General features: G+C 45.9%; 1 protein-coding gene across 2 annotated transcripts in view; it reads left to right on the top strand.

The window, feature by feature from the left end:
- ARNT (aryl hydrocarbon receptor nuclear translocator) overlaps nucleotides 1-19,231 on the top strand; it is a 117,722-nt gene that overhangs the window by 72,439 nt on the left and 26,052 nt on the right. For both annotated transcript variants that reach the window (XM_077464239.1, XM_077464238.1), the window contains 7 exons: nucleotides 2,302-2,515; nucleotides 2,604-2,706; nucleotides 8,596-8,661; nucleotides 8,763-8,848; nucleotides 13,749-13,825; nucleotides 15,127-15,261; nucleotides 17,644-17,718. In XM_077464239.1, coding sequence (XP_077320365.1) covers nucleotides 2,302-2,515; nucleotides 2,604-2,706; nucleotides 8,596-8,661; nucleotides 8,763-8,848; nucleotides 13,749-13,825; nucleotides 15,127-15,261; nucleotides 17,644-17,718 — 756 coding nt within the window. The remainder of the gene's footprint in view (nucleotides 1-2,301; nucleotides 2,516-2,603; nucleotides 2,707-8,595; nucleotides 8,662-8,762; nucleotides 8,849-13,748; nucleotides 13,826-15,126; nucleotides 15,262-17,643; nucleotides 17,719-19,231) is intronic.

The raw sequence follows: 19,231 nt of genomic DNA, 5'->3' as shown, positions 1-19,231 counted from the left end.
ACCCATGCGATCCGATTCTGCTGCGGACCAAAAAAAGGGTCCCGTGCGAGTTTGCGGCGGGTGCGACACGAATTCAGCCATACTATCTGTATGGCTGAACTCGAATCGCACAGAGATCGGATGTGATTTGCACTGCAGTGCGGTGCGAATCACATCCGTTCTCATAAACCGCTGCAATGTGAACCCAGCCTTAGTGACACTGGCGACGGGGGGTGATCACGGGGTTAAACCTTTATTGGGGGGGTTAGGGGGGTACCTTAGAACTAAAGGGGGCTAACCCTAACTGCCCTAACAGTTATTACAGTCACAAATGACACCCGCCGGGTGATCAGGGGGTTAAACCTTTATTAGGTAATAAATGGCGGGTGCCCTGAAACTATAAAAAAATAACTACCGTATATACTCGAGTATAGGCCGACCCGAATATAAGCCGAGGTCCCCAATTTACCCCCAAAAAACTGGAAAAAATTATTGACTCGTGTATAAGCCGAGGGTGAGACATGCCTGTCCATCCCTGTGTGTCGTCCATCCCTGTGTGTGTCCATGCATCCGTGTGTGTGTGTGTCCATGCATCCGTGTGTGTGTGTGTGTGTGTCCATGCATCCGTGTGTGTGTGTGTGTGTGTCCATGCATCCGTGTGTGTGTGTGTCCATCCATCCCTGTGTGTGTGCATGCATCCGTGTGTGTGTGTGTGTGTGTGTCCATGCATCCGTGTGTGTCCATCCATCCCTGTGTGTGCATGCATCCGTGTGTGTGTGTGTGTGTGTGTGTGTGTGTGTGTGTGTGTCCGTGCAGCCTACCTGTGTCCAGCCTGCCTGTGTCCGTCCAGCCTGTGTCCGTCCAGCCTGTGTCCGTCCCGGCCTGCGTCCCGTCCCGGCCTGCGTCCCGTCCCGGCCTGCGTCCCGTCCCGGCCTGCGTCCCGGCCTGCGTCCCGTCCCGGCCTGCGTCCCGGCCCGTCCCGCAGCTCTTCGTCGGTGGCCATTCTAGGATTCAAAAGCCGCGCCTCCGTCGGTGATAGGCGGAACACTCAATTTCCCACTGACTGCTGGGAAATTGAGTGTTCCGCCTATCGGATGTCCGTGATAGGCGGAACACTCAATTTCCCAGCAGTCAGTGGTCCGCCTATCATGGACGTCCGCTCATCCTCATACTACGGACGAGGATGAGAGGACGTCCGTGATAGGCGGAACACAGACTGCTGGGAAATTCAGTGTTCCGCCTATCACAGGCGAAGGCGGAGACGGAGGCGCGGCCTTTGAATCCTAGAATGGCCGCTGTCTGTCTGCTCGACACGCTGATCGGGCAGACAGACAGCGATGACTCGAGTATAAGCCGAGGGGGGCACTTTCAGCCTCAAAAAAGAGGCTGAAAATCTCGGCTTATACTCGAGTATATACGGTAACCAACCAGCGTCACCTGTAACAGTTATATGGTGATCACTGGTGAAAGGGTTAACTAGGGGGCAATCAGGGGGCTTTATGCGGTAGTATATGGGGGTACCTGGCGCTATAACAAAAAAAGGGTCCCGTGCGAATTTGCGGCGGGTGCGGCGCAAATTCAGCCATACTATCTGTATGGCTGAACTCGAATCGCACAGAGATCGGATGTGATTTGCAGTGCCGTGCGAATCACATCCGTTCTCATAAACCGCTGCAATGTGAACCCAGCCTTAGTGACACTGGCGACGGGGGGTGATTACGGGGTTAAACCTTTATTGGGGGGGTTAGGGGGGTACATTAGAACTAAAGGGGGCTAACCCTAACTGCCCTAACAGTTATTACAGTCACAAATGACACCAATGCAAAATAAAAAAAATAAAAAATGCAATTGGTGTCACTGTGACTGGGGGGGCAGGGGTAATTGGGGGGGTGATCGGGGGGTGAAGGGGGGGTGTGAGTGTGCCTGGCATGTTCTACTGTGTAGTGTCATGTTGGTGCAACTCACCGATCCTCTCTCCTCGGTGCCGGAACGAAAAATACCGACACGGAGGAGAGATTACATCACTTCCTCTCCTGTGTTTACATTACAGGAGAGGAAGTGATGTCACGGAGCATTTCCATTCGTCGGGAGCGATCGCGAGGGGGTGGCCATGAATGAATGGCCGCCCCCTCATCCCGGATCGCTCCCGAATGAATACCGACCGCCGCAGGCACCGGGGGGGGCCCGATCGGGCCCCCCACCCGCGGGAAGGCAGGGACGTACAGGTACGCCCGTATGCCTGCCCGTGCCATTCTGTCGACGTACATCGTCGTGCGGCGGTCGGCAAGTGGTTAATCTTCTGTGTTTTTTTTTCTTTTGTAGGAGTTGAAACATCTTATCTTGGAAGCTGCGGATGGTTTCTTGTTTGTGGTGTCCTGTGAGACGGGTCGGATTGTCTATGTGTCCGATTCAGTGACTCCGGTTCTCAATCAGCCCCAGTCCGAGTGGTTTGGGAGCTCCATGTATGACCAAATCCATCCAGATGATGTGGACAAGCTGCGGGAGCAGTTATCTACAGCAGAGAATGCCATGACGGGTAGGTGGTTACCATTTGTGCTAATGAGCTGATCCACATGCGACTGTTACCTGGGTAGTATGTAACATGATTGGCATCTTACTTGCAGGACGCATTTTGGATTTGAAGACTGGCACAGTAAAGAAAGAGGGCCAGCAGTCCTCTATGAGGATGTGTATGGGATCCCGGAGGTCGTTTATCTGTAGGATGAGGTAAATGTTCTTCTCTTGCAAACTGCATTAGCAATATTAAATATAATATATTTAACCACTTAAAGCTGAGGTTCACACAAAAATTGAATCTCCGCTTTTTGGAACCCTCCCCCCTCCGGTGTCACATTTGGCACCTTTCAGGGGGGAGGGGGTGCAGATACCTGTCCAAGACCGGTATTTGCACCCACTTCCGGGCATAGACTCCCACAGGAGTCTATTCCTCTTCCTGCCCCGCCACGCTGTCTGCTGAGACACACACGGGTCCCAGAGACAACGCGGACCATTCCCGTTGCGCTGTGCGGCTCGCGCATGCGCAGTAGGGAACCGAAGCCGCAACGCTTCACTTCCTGAATCCCTCACCAAGAATGGCGCCGTCAGCAGCCGAAGAGCCGAACGATTGCTCGGCCTTGGCTGCCGACATCGCTGGACTCCAGGAAAGGTAAGTGCCCATTTATTAAAAGTCAGCAGCTGCAGTATTTGTAGCTGCTGACTTTAAAAAAAAAACTTTTTGCCGACTCCCTCTTTAAGGACCGAGCCTCTTTTTTAGATGTGTTGTTTACAAGTTGAAAAAAAAAATTTTTTTTTTTTGCTAGAAAATTACTTATAACCCCCAAACATTATAATTTTTTTTTCTAACACCATAGAGAATATAATGGCGGTTGTTGCAATACTTTTTGTTACACCGTATTTGCGCAGCGGTCTTATAAGCACACTTTTTTGGAAAAAAATACACTTTTTTGAATTAAAAAATAAGACAACAGTAAAGTTAGCCCAATTTTTTTTAATATTGTGAAAGATAATGTTACACCGAGTAAATTGATACCCAATGTGTCATGCTTCAAAATTGCGCCCGCTCGTGGAATGGCGACAAACTTTTACCCCTAAAAATCTCCATAGGCGACGTTTAACCACTTCCCGACCGGCACACGCCGATGTACGTCGGCAGAATGGCACAGACAGGCAAATGGGTGTACAGGTACGCCCCTTTAAATTTGCCGCCGTGCCATCACATGCGCGCTGGTCGGGACCTCCATGAGTCCGATCACGGGTCCCGTGGTCTCGATTGCCACAGGGATACTCGCAATCACCTCACAGAGGGGAAGAACGGGGAGATGCTAAAGTAAACAAGCATCTCCCCATTCTGCCTAGCGACAGTGTTACTGATCTCTGCTCCCTGTGATTGGAGCAGAGATCAGTGATGTGTAAAACACAGTTAGCAACACACCCCTCGGACACACTTCACCCCTACACTGCCACCTCGTGGTTAACCCCTTCACTACCAATGTCATTTACACAGGAATGAATGAATGACAATGGTCCCAAAAATGTCTGATGTGTCCGCCATAATGTCGCAGTCACAATAAAAATTGCTGATTGCCGCCATTACTAGTAAAAAAAAATTATTAATAAAAATATCATAAAACTATCCCCTATTTTGTAAACGCTATAACTTTTGCCCAAACCAATCAATAATCACTTATTGCGATTTTTTTTTTTTTTTTTTTTTTTTTTTACCAAAAATATGTAGAAGAATACGTATCGGCCTAAACTGAGGGAAAAAAAAGTTTTTTTATAAATTTTTGGGTGATATTTATTATAGCAAAAAGTAAAAAATTATTTTTTTTCAAAATTGTCACTTTTTTTTGTTTATAGCGCAAAAAATAAAAACCGCAGAGGTGATCAAATACCACCAAAAAAAAGCACGTCAATTTTGTTTGGGAGCCACGTCGTACAACCGTGCAATTGTCAGTTAAAGCAACGCAGTGCCGAATCGCAAAAAGTGCTCTGGTCTATGGCCTGCAAAATGGTCCGGGGCTTAAGTGGTTAAAAAATTCTACAGGTTACATGTTTTGAGCTACAGAGGAGGTCTAGGGCTAGAATTGTTGCTCTAGCTCTACCGATTGTGGCGATATCTCACATGTGTGGTTTGAACACCGTTTTCATATGTATGTATGCGTTCGCGTCTGCATGCGAGCTCAGCGGGACGGGGCGCGTTTGAAAAAATTTTTGTTTTTTCTTACTTGTTTTACCTTTTTATTTTTTATTTTTACAGTGTTAAAAAAAAAGTGTCACTTTTATTCCTATTACAAGGAATGTAAAAATCCCCTGTAATAGAAAAAAAGCATGACAGGACCTCTTAAATATGAGATCTGGGGTCAAAAAGACCTCAAATCTCATATTTACACTAAAATACAATAAAAAAAATATATATAAAAATTGTCATTTAAAAAAAGAATTAAAAAAAAAAGTCCCTTTAAGAGCTATGGGTGGAAGTGACGTTTTGACGTCGCTTCCGCCCTGCAATGTCATAGAGATGGGTGCCATCTTCCCATCCCTCGTCTCCATGCCAAGGAAGGCACAGCATCCGATCGCCTCCTCTGCTGCCAACGGCTCCAGTAAGCAGTAGAGGGCACCTGAGCGGGGGGGGGGTGGTTGTTTGGGGGGCTTGGGGCGCAAATTCGCAGCAGAGACCACTTTTATCTTGTATCGGACCGCCGGCCAAACACAAGGATACCGGGGTTATGACAGCTAGCTGCTGCCATAACAGCGGTATCCCCCATCAAAATCAGAACGTAGATTGGCGTGCAGCAGTCCGGAAGTGGAATACACAGAATACTTACTGTATATGTGTTTGCTTTCATTTCTGACGGATTTGTAATTTTCTGTAGCTTTGCACAGCTTGGACAATCACTCTGCCACTACTGAACCAGCTTTACTGCTTTCTGGAAACACACCCTGCTGATTGATTAGAGCTGATTATCCTGATTCATTGTCTGAGGCAGGCCATATATGATTAATTAACTAGCGAGTTAAAAAAACAAAACAAAAAATAAATATAACTGATTCCTCATCCATATTGAACGCCTCCCACTGAACTATTCTATTTTGCCAGAAAGGAGCCTGCTTCCTCCAGGAGAAAAAAATGATCAGTGTTTTGCTTGCGATAGCCGATAGCCAGCGGCACTGATCTTTTGGGAAAAACACAAAAGGCTGGTTGTACGCAAGTCGATCGATCATCTTGTGTACAACCAGCTAACCCATACATGGATCGAAATTTGTCCAGTCCCTACAGATTTTTGATAGATGTATGGCCGGCTTATGCAGACTGTGGCCAGTGGGAGTACATCATGTCCCAGGCTTGGTTGTCAGTGAGAGGTGGAATAATGCCCCACCCCTTGCATTAGTGGGAGGAATAGTGCTTCATCATTGGTGTCATTGGGAGAAATAGTGCCCCATCATTGGTGTCATTGGGAGGAATAGTGTCCCTTCATTGGTGTCATTGAGAGGAATAGTGCCCCCATTATTGGTATCATGGGTAGGAAAATTGCCCCAGTGTTTGTCAGTGGAAGAACCCATTGGTGCCAGTAAAAAGAATAATGCCCCATCTTTGGCGTATGTGTAAGGAATTGTGCCCCGTCATCGGTGTATGTGTAAGAAATGGTGCCCCATCATTGATGTCAGTGGGAGAAATAGTGCCCCATTGTTGGTGTCAGTGGGAGGAATAGTGCCCAATCATTGGTGTCAGTGGGAAGAATAGTGCCCCATCATTGGTGTCAGTGGGAGGAATAGTTCCCCATCATTGGTGTCAGTGGGAAGAATAGTGCCCCATCATTGGTGTCAGTGGAAGGAATAGTGCCCCATCATTGGTGTGGTGGGAGAAATGGTGCCCCATCATTGATGTCAGTGGGAGAAATAGTGCCCCATTGTTGGTGTCAGTGGGAGGAATAGTGCCCAATCATTGGTGTCAGTGGGAAGAATAGTGCCCCATCATTGGTGTCAGTGGGAGGAATAGTTCCCCATCATTGGTGTCAGTGGGAAGAATAGTGCCCCATCATTGGTGTCAGTGGAAGGAATAGTGCCCCATCATTGGTGTGGTGGGAGAAATGGTGCCCCATCATTGGTGTCAGTGGGAGGAATAGTGTCTCATCATTGGTTTCAATGGAAGGAATAGTGCCCCATCTTTGGTGTGGTGGGAGAAATGGTGCCCCATCTTTGGTGTCAGTGGGAGGAATAGTGTCCCATCATTTGTGTCCGTAAAACGAATAACGTCCCATCATTAGTGCGATGGGTGAAATGGTGCCCCATCATTGGTGTCAGTGGAAGGAATAGTGCCCCATCATTAGTGCAGTGGGAGAAATGGTGCCCCATCATTGGTGTCAGTGGAAGGAATAGTGCCTCATCCTTGGGCTGGCCAATTGCAGCCCCCAACATTACTGAGGGGTCATATATGATATTCAGCAAATGTAATGTTACAGAAAAATGTCAAGAGGCTGCAGACATGCAACAGGAGATAGTCAAAGTCTATGGGTAGGTTAGAAGAGCTGGTCAGAGAAAGAGATTATCAAAGACCACGCTGTAGGAGTTTGCATGGAGACTTGACGTTCTATGTCCTGGCCTCATACCAAGTCCCAAACATCCTTTTCCTTATGAAGGCTGTAGGAGTTGTAGAAGACAGGGGGATATACTTTAGGACAGAGATCTCAAACTGGCGGTCCTCCAGCTGTTATGAAACTACAAGTCCCATCATGCCTCTGCCGGCAGGAGTGATGCTTGCAAGTGTCAGCCTTGCAATGTCTCATGGGACTTGTAGTTTCGCAACAGCTGGAGGGCCGCCAGTTTGAGACCCCTACTTTAGGAGAACAGTCCCCGTGTAATGGGTGTTCCGGCTCACTTTCTACTAACAGTTTGTAGGCTGCTTGCATTTGGCTTACTGATGGTGCTGATACCTGCAACCTGCCGTCTTGCTCGCCTCTGCTCTTAGGTCAGTGATGGTGAACCTTGGCACCCCAGATGTTTTGGAACTACATTTCCCATGATGCTCATGCACTTTGCAGTGTAGTTGAGCATCATGGAAATTTAGTTATAAAACATCTGGGGTGCCCCAAGGTTCTCCATCACTGTCTTAGGTGTTCTGCTCCATCCTCAAAATTTTCTTTATCTGTGTCGGCTGGGTCCTCTGCCCTGTCAGCTGAAATCTTTACAATAGTCATGCAAGAATCTTACCCTGTTTCCCCTAAAATAAGACCTAGCCTGACTGTCGGTGTTGGCTGCAATATAAGCCCTACCACCCAAATAAGCCCTACCCTGTTTCCTCAAAAATAAGCCCTAACCTGAAAAGAAGACCTACAAGGACTTTAACTAGGGCTTATTTGGGGGGTATGGCTTTTATTGCAGCTATCACCGACAATCACACTAGGTCTTATTTTAGGGGAAACAGGGTATGTCCTAAATCATCTATTTATTTGTTGGCTCTGATCACAGAGGCTACAAACACACTCCATGCCCCCCCATGCAGATTCCAGATTTGTTGTGCCTCTGCAGCCTTGGTGGCTTTTGAGCCATCGACCACAGAGACTCTTGAGACCTTAACTGCTGAGCTTACCCTGGAGGAGTCGCAGTTTGCTGCCATCACTCCAAATCTGAATGAGGCGGTTTCAGCTCTTCTCAATACATTCTGCACTATCTTGAAGCTGAAGGATTAGCCGTTTGCATCTACTAGTGCTGTCTCCAGCCGTGGTCCACTTAAAACTCCTAAGGCTGCAAACGCTTTCCCTTTGCACCCACTGTTCCAATTATTTTGCAACCCCATGCGCATATTAGTCTTGTATCTGTTTGGCGAGATTTTTGTACAGGAGTGATCTGTTCCCGATGTGGAATGTGGGTCCAACAAGATGAGGAATTTACAGGCAAGTCAGAATTCCTATTTAGTTTCGGCTGATCGTATATGCTGGAAATCTTTTGCTAAAACTGGCAAATGTTTTCTTTTAAAGTTCGACCTTAGAGACCAAAACTCTCAATGCACAGTAGTGAGGGGGTGTTATACTGTCTGCTGGTTCTCTATTTAGTTGATGTCTTTGCTAATCTCTGTGAATGCTTTTCCTTATCCAGGTGTGGAAACACTGCGGTTGACCCCACCTCCATGAACAGGCTCACTTTTTTGAGGAACAGATGCAGGTAACGGTCATAAATTATATTGCTTGTCAATCATGTTGTAAGAATGTCAAATTATTCTTGTTTTTTTGTGGCTAATTTTTCTGTTGATTTTTCTTTTGAAGAAACAGCCTGGGCCCACCCAAGGACGGGGAGCCGCAGTTTGTGGTTGTACACTGCACAGGGTATATCAAAGCTTGGCCACCTGCAGGTAGGAATGCCATTTTTTTTTTCTAGGAGTAAAGGATTCAATTTTACATCCGTTGTAATGAAGTTAAAGTGGTTCGAAAGCCATAATGTTTTTGTTTACCTTCATGCATTTTTACCTTTATGCATGAAGGTACCTTCATGCATTTTTTTTACCTTTATGCATGAAGGTACCTTCATGCATTTTTTTTACCTTTATGCATGAAGGTACCTTCATGCATTTTTTTTTTTACCTTTATGCATTTTTACCTTCACGCATGAAGGCAAAAAAAACATTTTGCAGCTTGCTGCATCCTCTCCTACCTCCCTAAATACTTACCTCCAATCCTCAATCGAGCCACGACTGGATCTCTCCTCTCTTCCCCGCAACACAGGGACTCGGGCAGCAGCAGGAGCCATTGGCTTCTGCTGCTGTCAATTAAATACTGTGAGGGTGGAGGGGGCGGCTCCATAGACAAACGCAGCCCGGGAATGGGAACACGTGTGCCCCCACAGCAAGCAGCTTGCTTTTGGGGTATATGGAGAAGGAGAGGAGCCAAGATCGCTGGCAAGGGACCCCAGAAGAGGAATTCAAGGCAATACTATTGCACAGAGCATGTGAGTATAACATGTTTATTATTTTAGATTAAAAAAAAAATATGCCTTTAGTAACACTTTAAAGCGGAACTTAAGTCAATACTGGTCTTTCTGCAGTATACTTAATTGAAAAGTCCTTTTTTTTTTTAAATTATGTCTCAATTTCTGCTGTATATGTCAATGAACGTATTCCTTTCCAGGCCCACAGCTTCCTAGACGTCACTATGTTTTCTGGTTTAGAAGCAGGCAGAGCATCCACAGCCTTGTCTTATACCCAGGCATTTATTTGTGCATAATATGTGATATGATAAAGCTTCCCTTGTTCCAGATCTTTTGAGCACTGCCCTTGCTCCCTGTCTTTCCTATACAGTCTTTTTTGCTTCTTTCTCCTGCACTGCCCCGCTGTGTGTCTTCAGCACTGCCCCCATTGCATGTCCCTTCTGTACTGCCTCTGCGTGCTGTTGTGCCTCCTCCGTATGTCTCTGCTGCAGTGCCTCTGTTTGTCTTACCTGTAGTGCTCCTGCTTTCTGTCTCCTGCACTGACCAAAACTACTGCACAAGCCGTCTGAGCTACTGAGATATCCATGACTGATGTCAGCAGACCAGGATCTCCTGATAACTTCTCCCTGCTCTGCTGACCCGTGAGACCTTCTCATTCTCGGCAAGCTTCTGGTGCCGGGACATGAAGAGAACCGCCCATGTGTAAAGCTGCCAAGGGAGAGGGAGTAAATCTGGTTGTCTTCTGAAAGGTACATTTCTTTGCTTACTGCACTGCCTAGGGAGAAACCGTTCGGTGTTACATGTTATATTTTAAATGTTGACTAAAGTTCCGCTTTAATTTGAATTATGCCGTTCTAAGTTCAATTTCTACACGCTCAAGCTCAGAGTATTATTGGTTGAGAAAGGTGGCCATCCTTGGAAGGAGATCAGTGAGAGCAAGCAACCTATTTCTTTTAGTGCTGGTTTCCCTTTAAGGCTCAGTTTACATATACAAAATAAAGAAATTAGTGCAGCGCAATATAAATAAAGGAAAAAGTCCATCCATAAATGTAAAAGAACTACAAGTCCCAGAACGGAAGATGAGACCCCTCGTGAGAGAATGGAAAACCCAATCCACTGGTAATTCTAGGTGACAAGCCCTCCACTGGCAAGCAAATGCTCTTACCAGAAATGGTGGACCCCTGATAAGACAGGGGTTCAAAGATGCTTGTATCCACAGTGGGATGATGGTATTCTCCAGCACGGCAGTCAATTCTGAACATCCAGGGCAAATGTATAAAAAGATAAGGGGACACGTTCTAAGTGCTCTCCGTTACTTTATTTAAAAAAGATCCATAATGTGGCATAAGGTGATGGCGCCAATATCGCGCTGCATGTAAAACCAAGTAGCCAGCATACAACTAAAAACATAGCATCCCAAGATCCAGAGATGGCAGCTGGTGACGTCCGCAAGATAGCTCCTTCACCCGTACGCGTTACGTCCTAAGGGACTTCGTCAGGGAGGACCTCAGTTTACATGACCGGCCGTGGCTTCAGTGTGATTTTTTTTTAAAAGGAGTCCGGTGCATTTTTGATCACAGGTTCAGGTGTAAATTTTTACTTGAAATCGCACCTGAACTGGACTTAAAAATGGACTGCGGCTGGCCCGGACGTATGTGAACCGGCTCCATAGAAAGCAAGTTCGGTTTACTTCAGTCATGTGAATCAGATTCAATTCAAAATGCATCCATTTCGCATATATGTGAAATTACCCTAAAAGAACCTGCAGCCAAATTTCTTGGAACTCGGTTTCTTAATTCTACATTCATTTTACCCCTATACTTGTTCCAGCAAGAATTTATAGAAAACTTGTGGGAGATTTATAAAAAGAACACCGGTTAGACCTGTTGAACTCTTGGCCTATAGAGCAGGGTTTCTCAACCAGGGTTCCTTGAGCAATGAAGAGTTTCTACCTCCTAGTAATCACTGATATCAATAGGAAAATAAAAAATTCCCCATGTACCTCCAAAGGGAAAAGGGGAATTTTAGTGTGCCAATACACAAATCCAAAAAAGAGTAATTTATAAAATAACATTTTTCTTTTCCATAATAAAATAACATTTTTTTTATTTCCACATTTAAATAAGCAAAGCATAAAAACATGTATTATTATATCATCAGATACAGTCTGGTATAAAAAGTACATTTCAAAACGTATAAAAGACACAGATCAACGCATTTCGCTTGAAAAGAGCTTCTTCAGGATCCACTTTGTTGTTCACTCTTTGAAATATCGTAGCTGACAAATAACATAATAAATGAGTCATTACATAATTTATACACATCACATTCATCACATATCAGACGCCTACTGATTGACAACACAATAATTAAACCATCCACATTTGAAGGGAAAAAGTAGAATAAAGAAATAAAAGGGGGGACACAAGAAAAGGGGTGGGCGAACATGTAAACAGCACTGAACTGACCCTCAGGAAAGACCAGAGTCAACACTACGGGGGATTTAAAGTGACTGTGAAGTCTTTTATTTTTTTATTTTTTTTCTATAAAAATAATAAATGTGTTATACTTATTTGCCCTGTGGCTTTGCACAGAGCAGCTCAGATCCTCCTCTTCTCGGGTCCCTCTTCTGTGCTCCTACCTCCTGTCGAGTGCCCCCACAGCAAGCAGCTTGCTATGGGGGCACCCAAGCCGAGTCACAGCAACCTGTGTCCATTCAGACACTTGAGCCGTGGCCTGGCAGCGCCTGCTCTGTCTCCTGATTGGCTAACTGACTTTGACAGCAGCCGGAGCCAATGACGCCACAGCTGTGTCTCAGCCAATCAGGAGGGAGAGTCTTGGACGGCCGAGACACTTTTGGACATCACTGGACCGAGATGGGGCTCAGGCAAGTATTAGGGGGGCTGCTACACACAGAAGGATTTTTTTTTTTATCCTAATGCATAGAATGCACTAAGATTAAAAAAAAATCTTCTGACTTTACAACCCCTTTAAGGCACGAAGATGATGGCGACACCACACCCCCAAACTTACCCAACAAATAAAGGTCCCAAAAGAATTTAATACATAAGAGATGTATGTGTCTGTGTCTGCAACAAACATGGTATTAGTATCCTGTATGCCAATGTGGTACATCAATCCCTATATAGAACCCCTCAGGGTAAAAATAGAAGCTCGTAAACAACCAAACAATTATCTCACTCTCATGAACCCCAATGTTAAAAACGTACACTAGTACCATACTAAACGGACTATCTACTACAACTCGCCAAGAAATTATTCCCGACTGCAGATGAGATGATCAAGAATATATATAAAAACAAGACAAGGCAGATTAAGGCACAACCCCACTTGCAACAATAGAGAGAATCCCACCAACCAGATGGATAAGTCCACAAGCAGTTCACCTTGGCAGATGACACGGGCTCATCCGAGGTGCGGGTTCTAATACTAACCAGCATTCACCAGATTGCCTGATGGTGGAGATAGGTTTTGCTGTTTGATAGAACCAGGTTGCGGTCCTCAGAATCAAAAGATGAGCAAGCCATGGTCCAGTAGCAGATATAGCCGATGGGGATCAAGCAGAAGCATAGTCAGTAAACAAGCCAAAGGTTGGTTTAAACTGGTTGCAGGTTGGGATAAAGCAGAAGCATAGTTGAGGAAGAAGCCAAGGGTCGGTAACGTAGTAGCAAAGATACGGACAGCAGCAGGAGTGACGAGAGCAGGATATTGGCTGGAGACAGCACAATAATCTGGCAAACAGGAAGTGCAAAGGCATGGCTTAAGTAAGAACTTAATGGGAGGAGTAAAAGTGTTAAAGGTTCATGACAAACAAGGTACAAGACAAAATTATCTGAGGAATTGTACAGGGAGCTGTACAGCATCCCAAGTGGCTCAGCAAGAAGAGACATCACCAGACACCGCAGAGGTCGCAAGTTCAGACGCGGGTCCTGACACCTGCACTGATGTAAATAGCACCGCTGCCTGCGAACCTGATCTCTGCAATCTACTATAATCACAATGCAGAGGACACAGTGCACACGTTCTTGGTGACAGACAATGGGCACAAGGTTTCATGGGCACCAGCCAAATGCCTCGGTGACGTCAGGCTCTGACACTCGTCGACGTGTCAGGGGTGGAAGAGGACTACCTAGCCATTTATCGACAAACGGTAAAACAAATTAGTAGACTAATAGGAGCTTGAGTAAGTTCTAATTTCATACATTCAGCCTACAAAATGCAACATGATGACAAGGCAACATTAAGTAATTTTATTATATTGCTTTTTGATTGTTACATAGAGCTGGATTCTTTTCTTCTGTGTTTAGGTGTTTCCTTACCGGATGATGACCAGGAAACTGGACAGAGCAACAAGTTCTGCCTGGTTGCTATTGGCAGATTGCAGGTGGGTTTTTTTTTTTTGAGTGATTTTCCTACTGTTAATTAACCACTTCCTGCCCGCCCTATTGTGGATTGATGTCCGCACTGTGGCTCTGTTATCCTGACTGGAAGTCATATGAAATCCAGCAGGGTAAGCTGCTCGTGCGCAGCCCCGGGGACACACAGCTTGGCGATCAGTGGTGCTGTGCGTTGCTCTGACACACCGCATCTCTGATCAAGGTAAAGAGCCTATGACGTAGGCTCTTTACTATGTGTTTAGCTGTGACCAATCACAGCGGTAAATAGGAAGTGCCAGTGAATGGCTTTCCTCGGTTCGCGCTGACAGGGAGAGCCAATTGGTGGCTCTCCTGTCAGAGGGGGGGGTCTGCGCTGATAATCAGCGCATTGATCATCAGCTCAGCTCCCATCAGTAACACCTGTTAGTGCTGCCTATTAGTGCCCATCAGTGCTGCCTGTTAGTGCTGCATATCAGTGCTATAAGTGCCACCTCATAAGTGCCCGTCAGTAAAGGAGAAAACCACATTTTATAACAAATGAAGAAATCTTTATTTATTTATTTTTTTTCAATTTTGGTCTTTTTTACTTTGTTTAGCAAAAAATATAAACTCAAGTGGTGATCAAATAGCACCCAAAGAAAGCTCTATTTATGGGAACTTAGTTTGGGTGCAGTAGTGTTGCATGACCACGCGTTTGTCATTCAAAGTGTGACAGCACTGAAAGCTGAAAATTGGCCTGGGCAGGAAGGAGGGAAAGTGCCCGGTATGGAAGTGGTTAAAGTGTTAATGAATGCTCTTATTTAAAAAAAAAAAAAAAAATATATATATATATATATATATATATATATATATATAAAATATTAATATATATATATACACACACACACACGTAATATATTTTATATATATACCTGCTCTGTGCAATGGTTTTACACAGAGCAGCTCTGATCCTCCTCTTCTCGGATCCCCTGCTGATGCTCACGATGGCCCCTCCCCCTTGCTGAGTGCCCCCATAGCAAGCCGGTTGCTATGGGGGCACTCGTGCATGCTAACTCCCGAACTGGGGGCACGTCATTTGATCGCTGATAATGATGGGGTTACATTGCATTACCTGTCTTCCTCCAGGATGGTCACATGAGCTTATCATCCTGGAGGATTCCTAAAAAAAAGGAGTTATCGGGTGGTAATTTGTGTTTTTCCATATGTTTCAAGTCCAGAGTTTCAAACGATAGTGCTTTAGAGGGGTCCCAACCAGCTGTAAGTGAATGCTATTCCCAAAATAATTTACTTATTTTTTTTTTTTAAACAGGTAACAAGCGCTCCTAACTGTACAGATATGAATAGCGTATGCCAGCCAATCGAGTTCATCTCCCGGCACAACATCAATGGCATGTTTACGTTTGTTGACCATCGGTGCGCTTCCACTGTGGGCTACCAACCACAGGTGAGTAGATACAGGATGCAGTCAGTGCTTCAGACGGGTCCTACACCTGTTCCTTTCCTGCACTGGTACTGCGCATTGGTCTTTTTTTCCTGTGTTTTGTGCCAGATTAAGTTCATACATTTTTTTAGTCTGGGTGCCTGAAATATAATATGCAGAGAAAATCATCAAAATGCATTTTAAAATGCACTAAACAAAATGCAGTTTGTGACTTACAGTATGTGCCCTTATGCAGCAAGTTTGGTCATAGCTGTTTTCATTTTAGCAAGTTGGCACTTAACCACTTGCTGCAAAACCATGTACCTATAGGCCATTATGTTCAAATGGTTGTACCGGGGTGATGCCGGTCACCCCGGTACCTTTTTTTTTTTTTTTTTTTTTTTTTTAGAGTCGACGGTCGGCTTTCCTGTGTTAACAACCAATGCGAGCTAAGCAGCCGTTCGATTGTTCTCACAAGCAGCAAGAGGGGACATACCCCACACCGCTGCTCCGCCCGGGCTCTCCCGTCCCACCCGAAGACCCGAGTGACCACCTGGTGTGTCCGCCGGCTGGCCGGAGACCCAAACAAAGCCAGAATCGGCTTTGATCGGGTCTTGGATCTAGTAATGCAGAAGCAATGTCATGACATCACTTCTGGTTTACTAGAGTGTTAAAGCGGGAGTCCGCCGTTTTTTTTTTTTTTTTTTTTTTTAAAGCCAGCAGCTACAAATACTGCAGCTGCTGACTTTTAAAATAGTGACACTTACCTGTCCAGCGCGCCCGCGATGTCGGCACCCGAAGCCGATCTCTCGATCGTCTCTCGGGTGCTGCCGCCACCATCTTTGGTATGGGAATCAGGAAGTGGAGCCTTTCGGCTTCATTTCCCGGTTCCCTACTGCGCATGCGCGAGTCGTGCTGCGCAATAAGGATAGTCCTCGCTGTCTCTGGGATCCGTGTGTTTCCCAGCAGGCAGCGGGGGACTTTCGGAAAGGGGCGTAGATTCTGCGGAAAGGGGCGTACCTTCTGCAGAATCTACGCCGGAAGTGGGTGCAGATACCTGTACTGTACAGGTACCTGCACCCCCCTCCCCCCTGAAAGGTGGCAATTGTGGCGCCGGAGGGGGGGAGGATTCCAATGAGCGGAAGGTCCACTTTAGGGTGGACCTCCGCTTTAAAGGCATCAGATTTAATAAAATGTCAGTATTCAAAACAGCCAAACTTGGCGTTTTGAAAGCTTTTATGTGTAAAGGAGGGATTTTGGGGTCTAATAGACCCCAGAGCCCTCCAAAAAAAATACCTGACACGTGACTGTTGCTGTCACAAGGGATGTTTACATTCCTTGTGACAGCAATGAAAGTGCTAAAAAAAAAAATATGTAAAGGGACCGTGTTAAAAATAAAAAAAAGTAAATAGAATAAGAAAAATGAAATTTAAAGCTCCACATCCCTCCTTGCTCGCTCGCAGAAGCGAACGCATACGTAAGTTGCGCCCGCAAATGTAATTAGTGTTCAAACCACACATGTGTAGTATTGCCGCAATTGTTACAGCGAGAGCTGGTCTGGCCTGGTCTTTAAGTGGTCAAGCTGTCATACTCCTATTTTTCTGTCTTGATATATTTACTTTAAAAAAGCCAGCTCTGGGGCAAAAAAAAGTAGGGCTGTGTCCACACGGAAAGGGTTCATTTATTGTTTTGATCTAGGGCAGTGATGGCGAACCTTGGCACCCCAGATGTTTTGGAACTACATTTCCCATGATGCTCTGGCACTGCATTGTAGTTGAGCATCATGGGAAATGTAGTTCCAAAACATCTGGGGTGCCAAGGTTCGCCATCACTGATCTAGGTGAACAAAAAAAGATTGATTTACCTACCCAATCCTTGGCTTCTCCCGGAAGCTAGGCCATTCCCTGCAACTTCTTCTCCTTCTCGCTTTTAGATGTCATGGGTCCTGACCTCATAATGACCAAAGCAGGGTCCAAGTACAATTGTTTCTCCTGTCCCCTAGACAAAATGAGCTCATAACTCTTGCAGTGCGGGCACAGCCCCACTGCAGTGGGGAATTTTATGTTTTCTTGGAGTTGGGCTTTTAAGTATATCATTAGCCAATACCTAATTTTTTTTTGTCTTGGATGGAGTGGGGAAGGGTTAAAACCCCTGTCAAGTTCGCTCTTTCCTGTCTTGTGTCCCGTTGAGGAAACTTCTCTTGCATCTTGTACTAGAGATGCTTCAGGAAGTCAGAAAAGTCTCTCCTACGTAAATGAAACCGATGTCCCCAATGAAGATTCCCACCCTATCCCTATTTTCCGTTCTTGCTATATTCTATTCCTTATGGTGTTTGCAGTTTGCAGCTACTAGCTTTGCAGTTCACAGTAAATGTTCTCGGTCTGATAAGTGTTGTCTTCAATTTAGGAACTCCTAGGGAAGGACATAGTGGAGTTTGCCCACCCAGAAGACCAGCAACTTCTCAGAGACAGTTTTCAGCAGGTAAGATTTGATTATGGACCTTCACACTTGCATACTTGGAAATATTTATGATCTGTTTGTGAGACAGGATGGTTCAACTGAATTAAAGTGATTGTAAAGGATCGTTTGTTGTTTAAAAAAAAAAAAAAAAACATATACTTACCTCCACTGTGCAGCTTGTTTTGCACAGAGTGGCCCTGAACATAGTCTTCTGGGATCCCCCAGCGGCTCTTGTGGCTCCTACCAGCATCAGGTAACCCCCTAGGAAAAGCATCCTCCCGAGAGGGTTACCTTGCGGGGGTGCTCCCGAGTCCAGCATTTACGTCAATAGACACGAATGCCAGATTCGACCCTGCCGCCCATGTCATTGGCTTTGATTGACAGCAGCGGGAGCCAATGGCTGCGCTGCTATCAATCTATCCAAGAGCCAGGACCCCATGGAGAGAGGGAGAGCGCGTCCCCAGGGAAGAGATGGAGGGGCTCGGGTAAGTAAAACGGGGAGCTGAGGAGCCAGTGACTGCCTGGTGTTTTTTCACCTTAATGCATAGGATGCATTAAAGTGGAGTTCCACCCAAAAATGGAACTTCCGCTTTAAGGGAAGGTGACCCCCTGAAATGCCATATTTGGCATGTCATTTTTGGGGGGGGGTGCAATACCCTCTTTTTAGAGGGTTCCAGCTCCCACTTCCTCCCGGAACACCGCAGCATCGGAAGGGAGATTACCTCTCCCCCCTCCCTCTCGGGAAATCTGGGACACGTCACAGGTCCCAGATGATTGCCCGGGCCAGTCACGGCATGCCGCGCGGCTCGCGAAGCGCAGTGCGTGCCCAGCTGTAAAGCCACAGCTGGGCGTCCACAGTGACAATGCCAGCGCCGCAGAGAGGAGGGAGAGACGAGCGGGTCTTTGTTCCCCAGCATCGCTTGACCCTGGTACAGGTGTCCGATTATTGAAAGTCAGCAGCTGTAGTATTTGTAGCTGCTGACTTTTAATTTTTTTTCTCAAGCGGAACTCCACTTTAGGTGAAAAAACATCTATTAAACACAATATCGTAGCCAAGAGGCAGCAGTGGTGGTATGAGTCCCTGCATCATGTGGCTATTAGGCACAATCTCTTCTCTGCACATTATCAAGTAGTCACATATCCCCTTATATTGGGAAATACCAGGTATTTTGAACTAAGGGCCAGTTCACATTTGCACGGTTTCAAAGTCGCACAGCATGACTTCATCACGGCTTGCATACTTCCTTAACAGAAGTCATTGCATGTCGTTCTGAAGTCACCTCCAACTAGTGCAGGAACTTTTTTCTATGTCGGAGGGACTTGAGTCCATTGTAACAAAGCCCGCCTCCTCCTCATCCTTGATAGACGGAACACTGCTGTATCAGTGTATCAGTGTTCCCCCTATCACGGACGAGGAGGAGGCGGGGCTTTGTTACAATGGACGGCCGCTGAACAGACTGCATGAAACAGAGGGAGACACCTGCTGTTTTAGTTATCACAGGTACAGCTGCAGATGGGCATGAAACAGGTACGG

This window comes from Lithobates pipiens, unplaced genomic scaffold (assembly GCF_037356315.1).
Source record: "Lithobates pipiens isolate NorthernLeopardFrog02 unplaced genomic scaffold, aLitPip1_a1.2 Scaffold_30, whole genome shotgun sequence".
NCBI classification, from domain to species: domain Eukaryota; kingdom Metazoa; phylum Chordata; class Amphibia; order Anura; family Ranidae; genus Lithobates; species Lithobates pipiens.
Note: the sequence above shows the minus strand (reverse complement) of the source record. Positions and strands in the feature narration are given on the sequence as shown.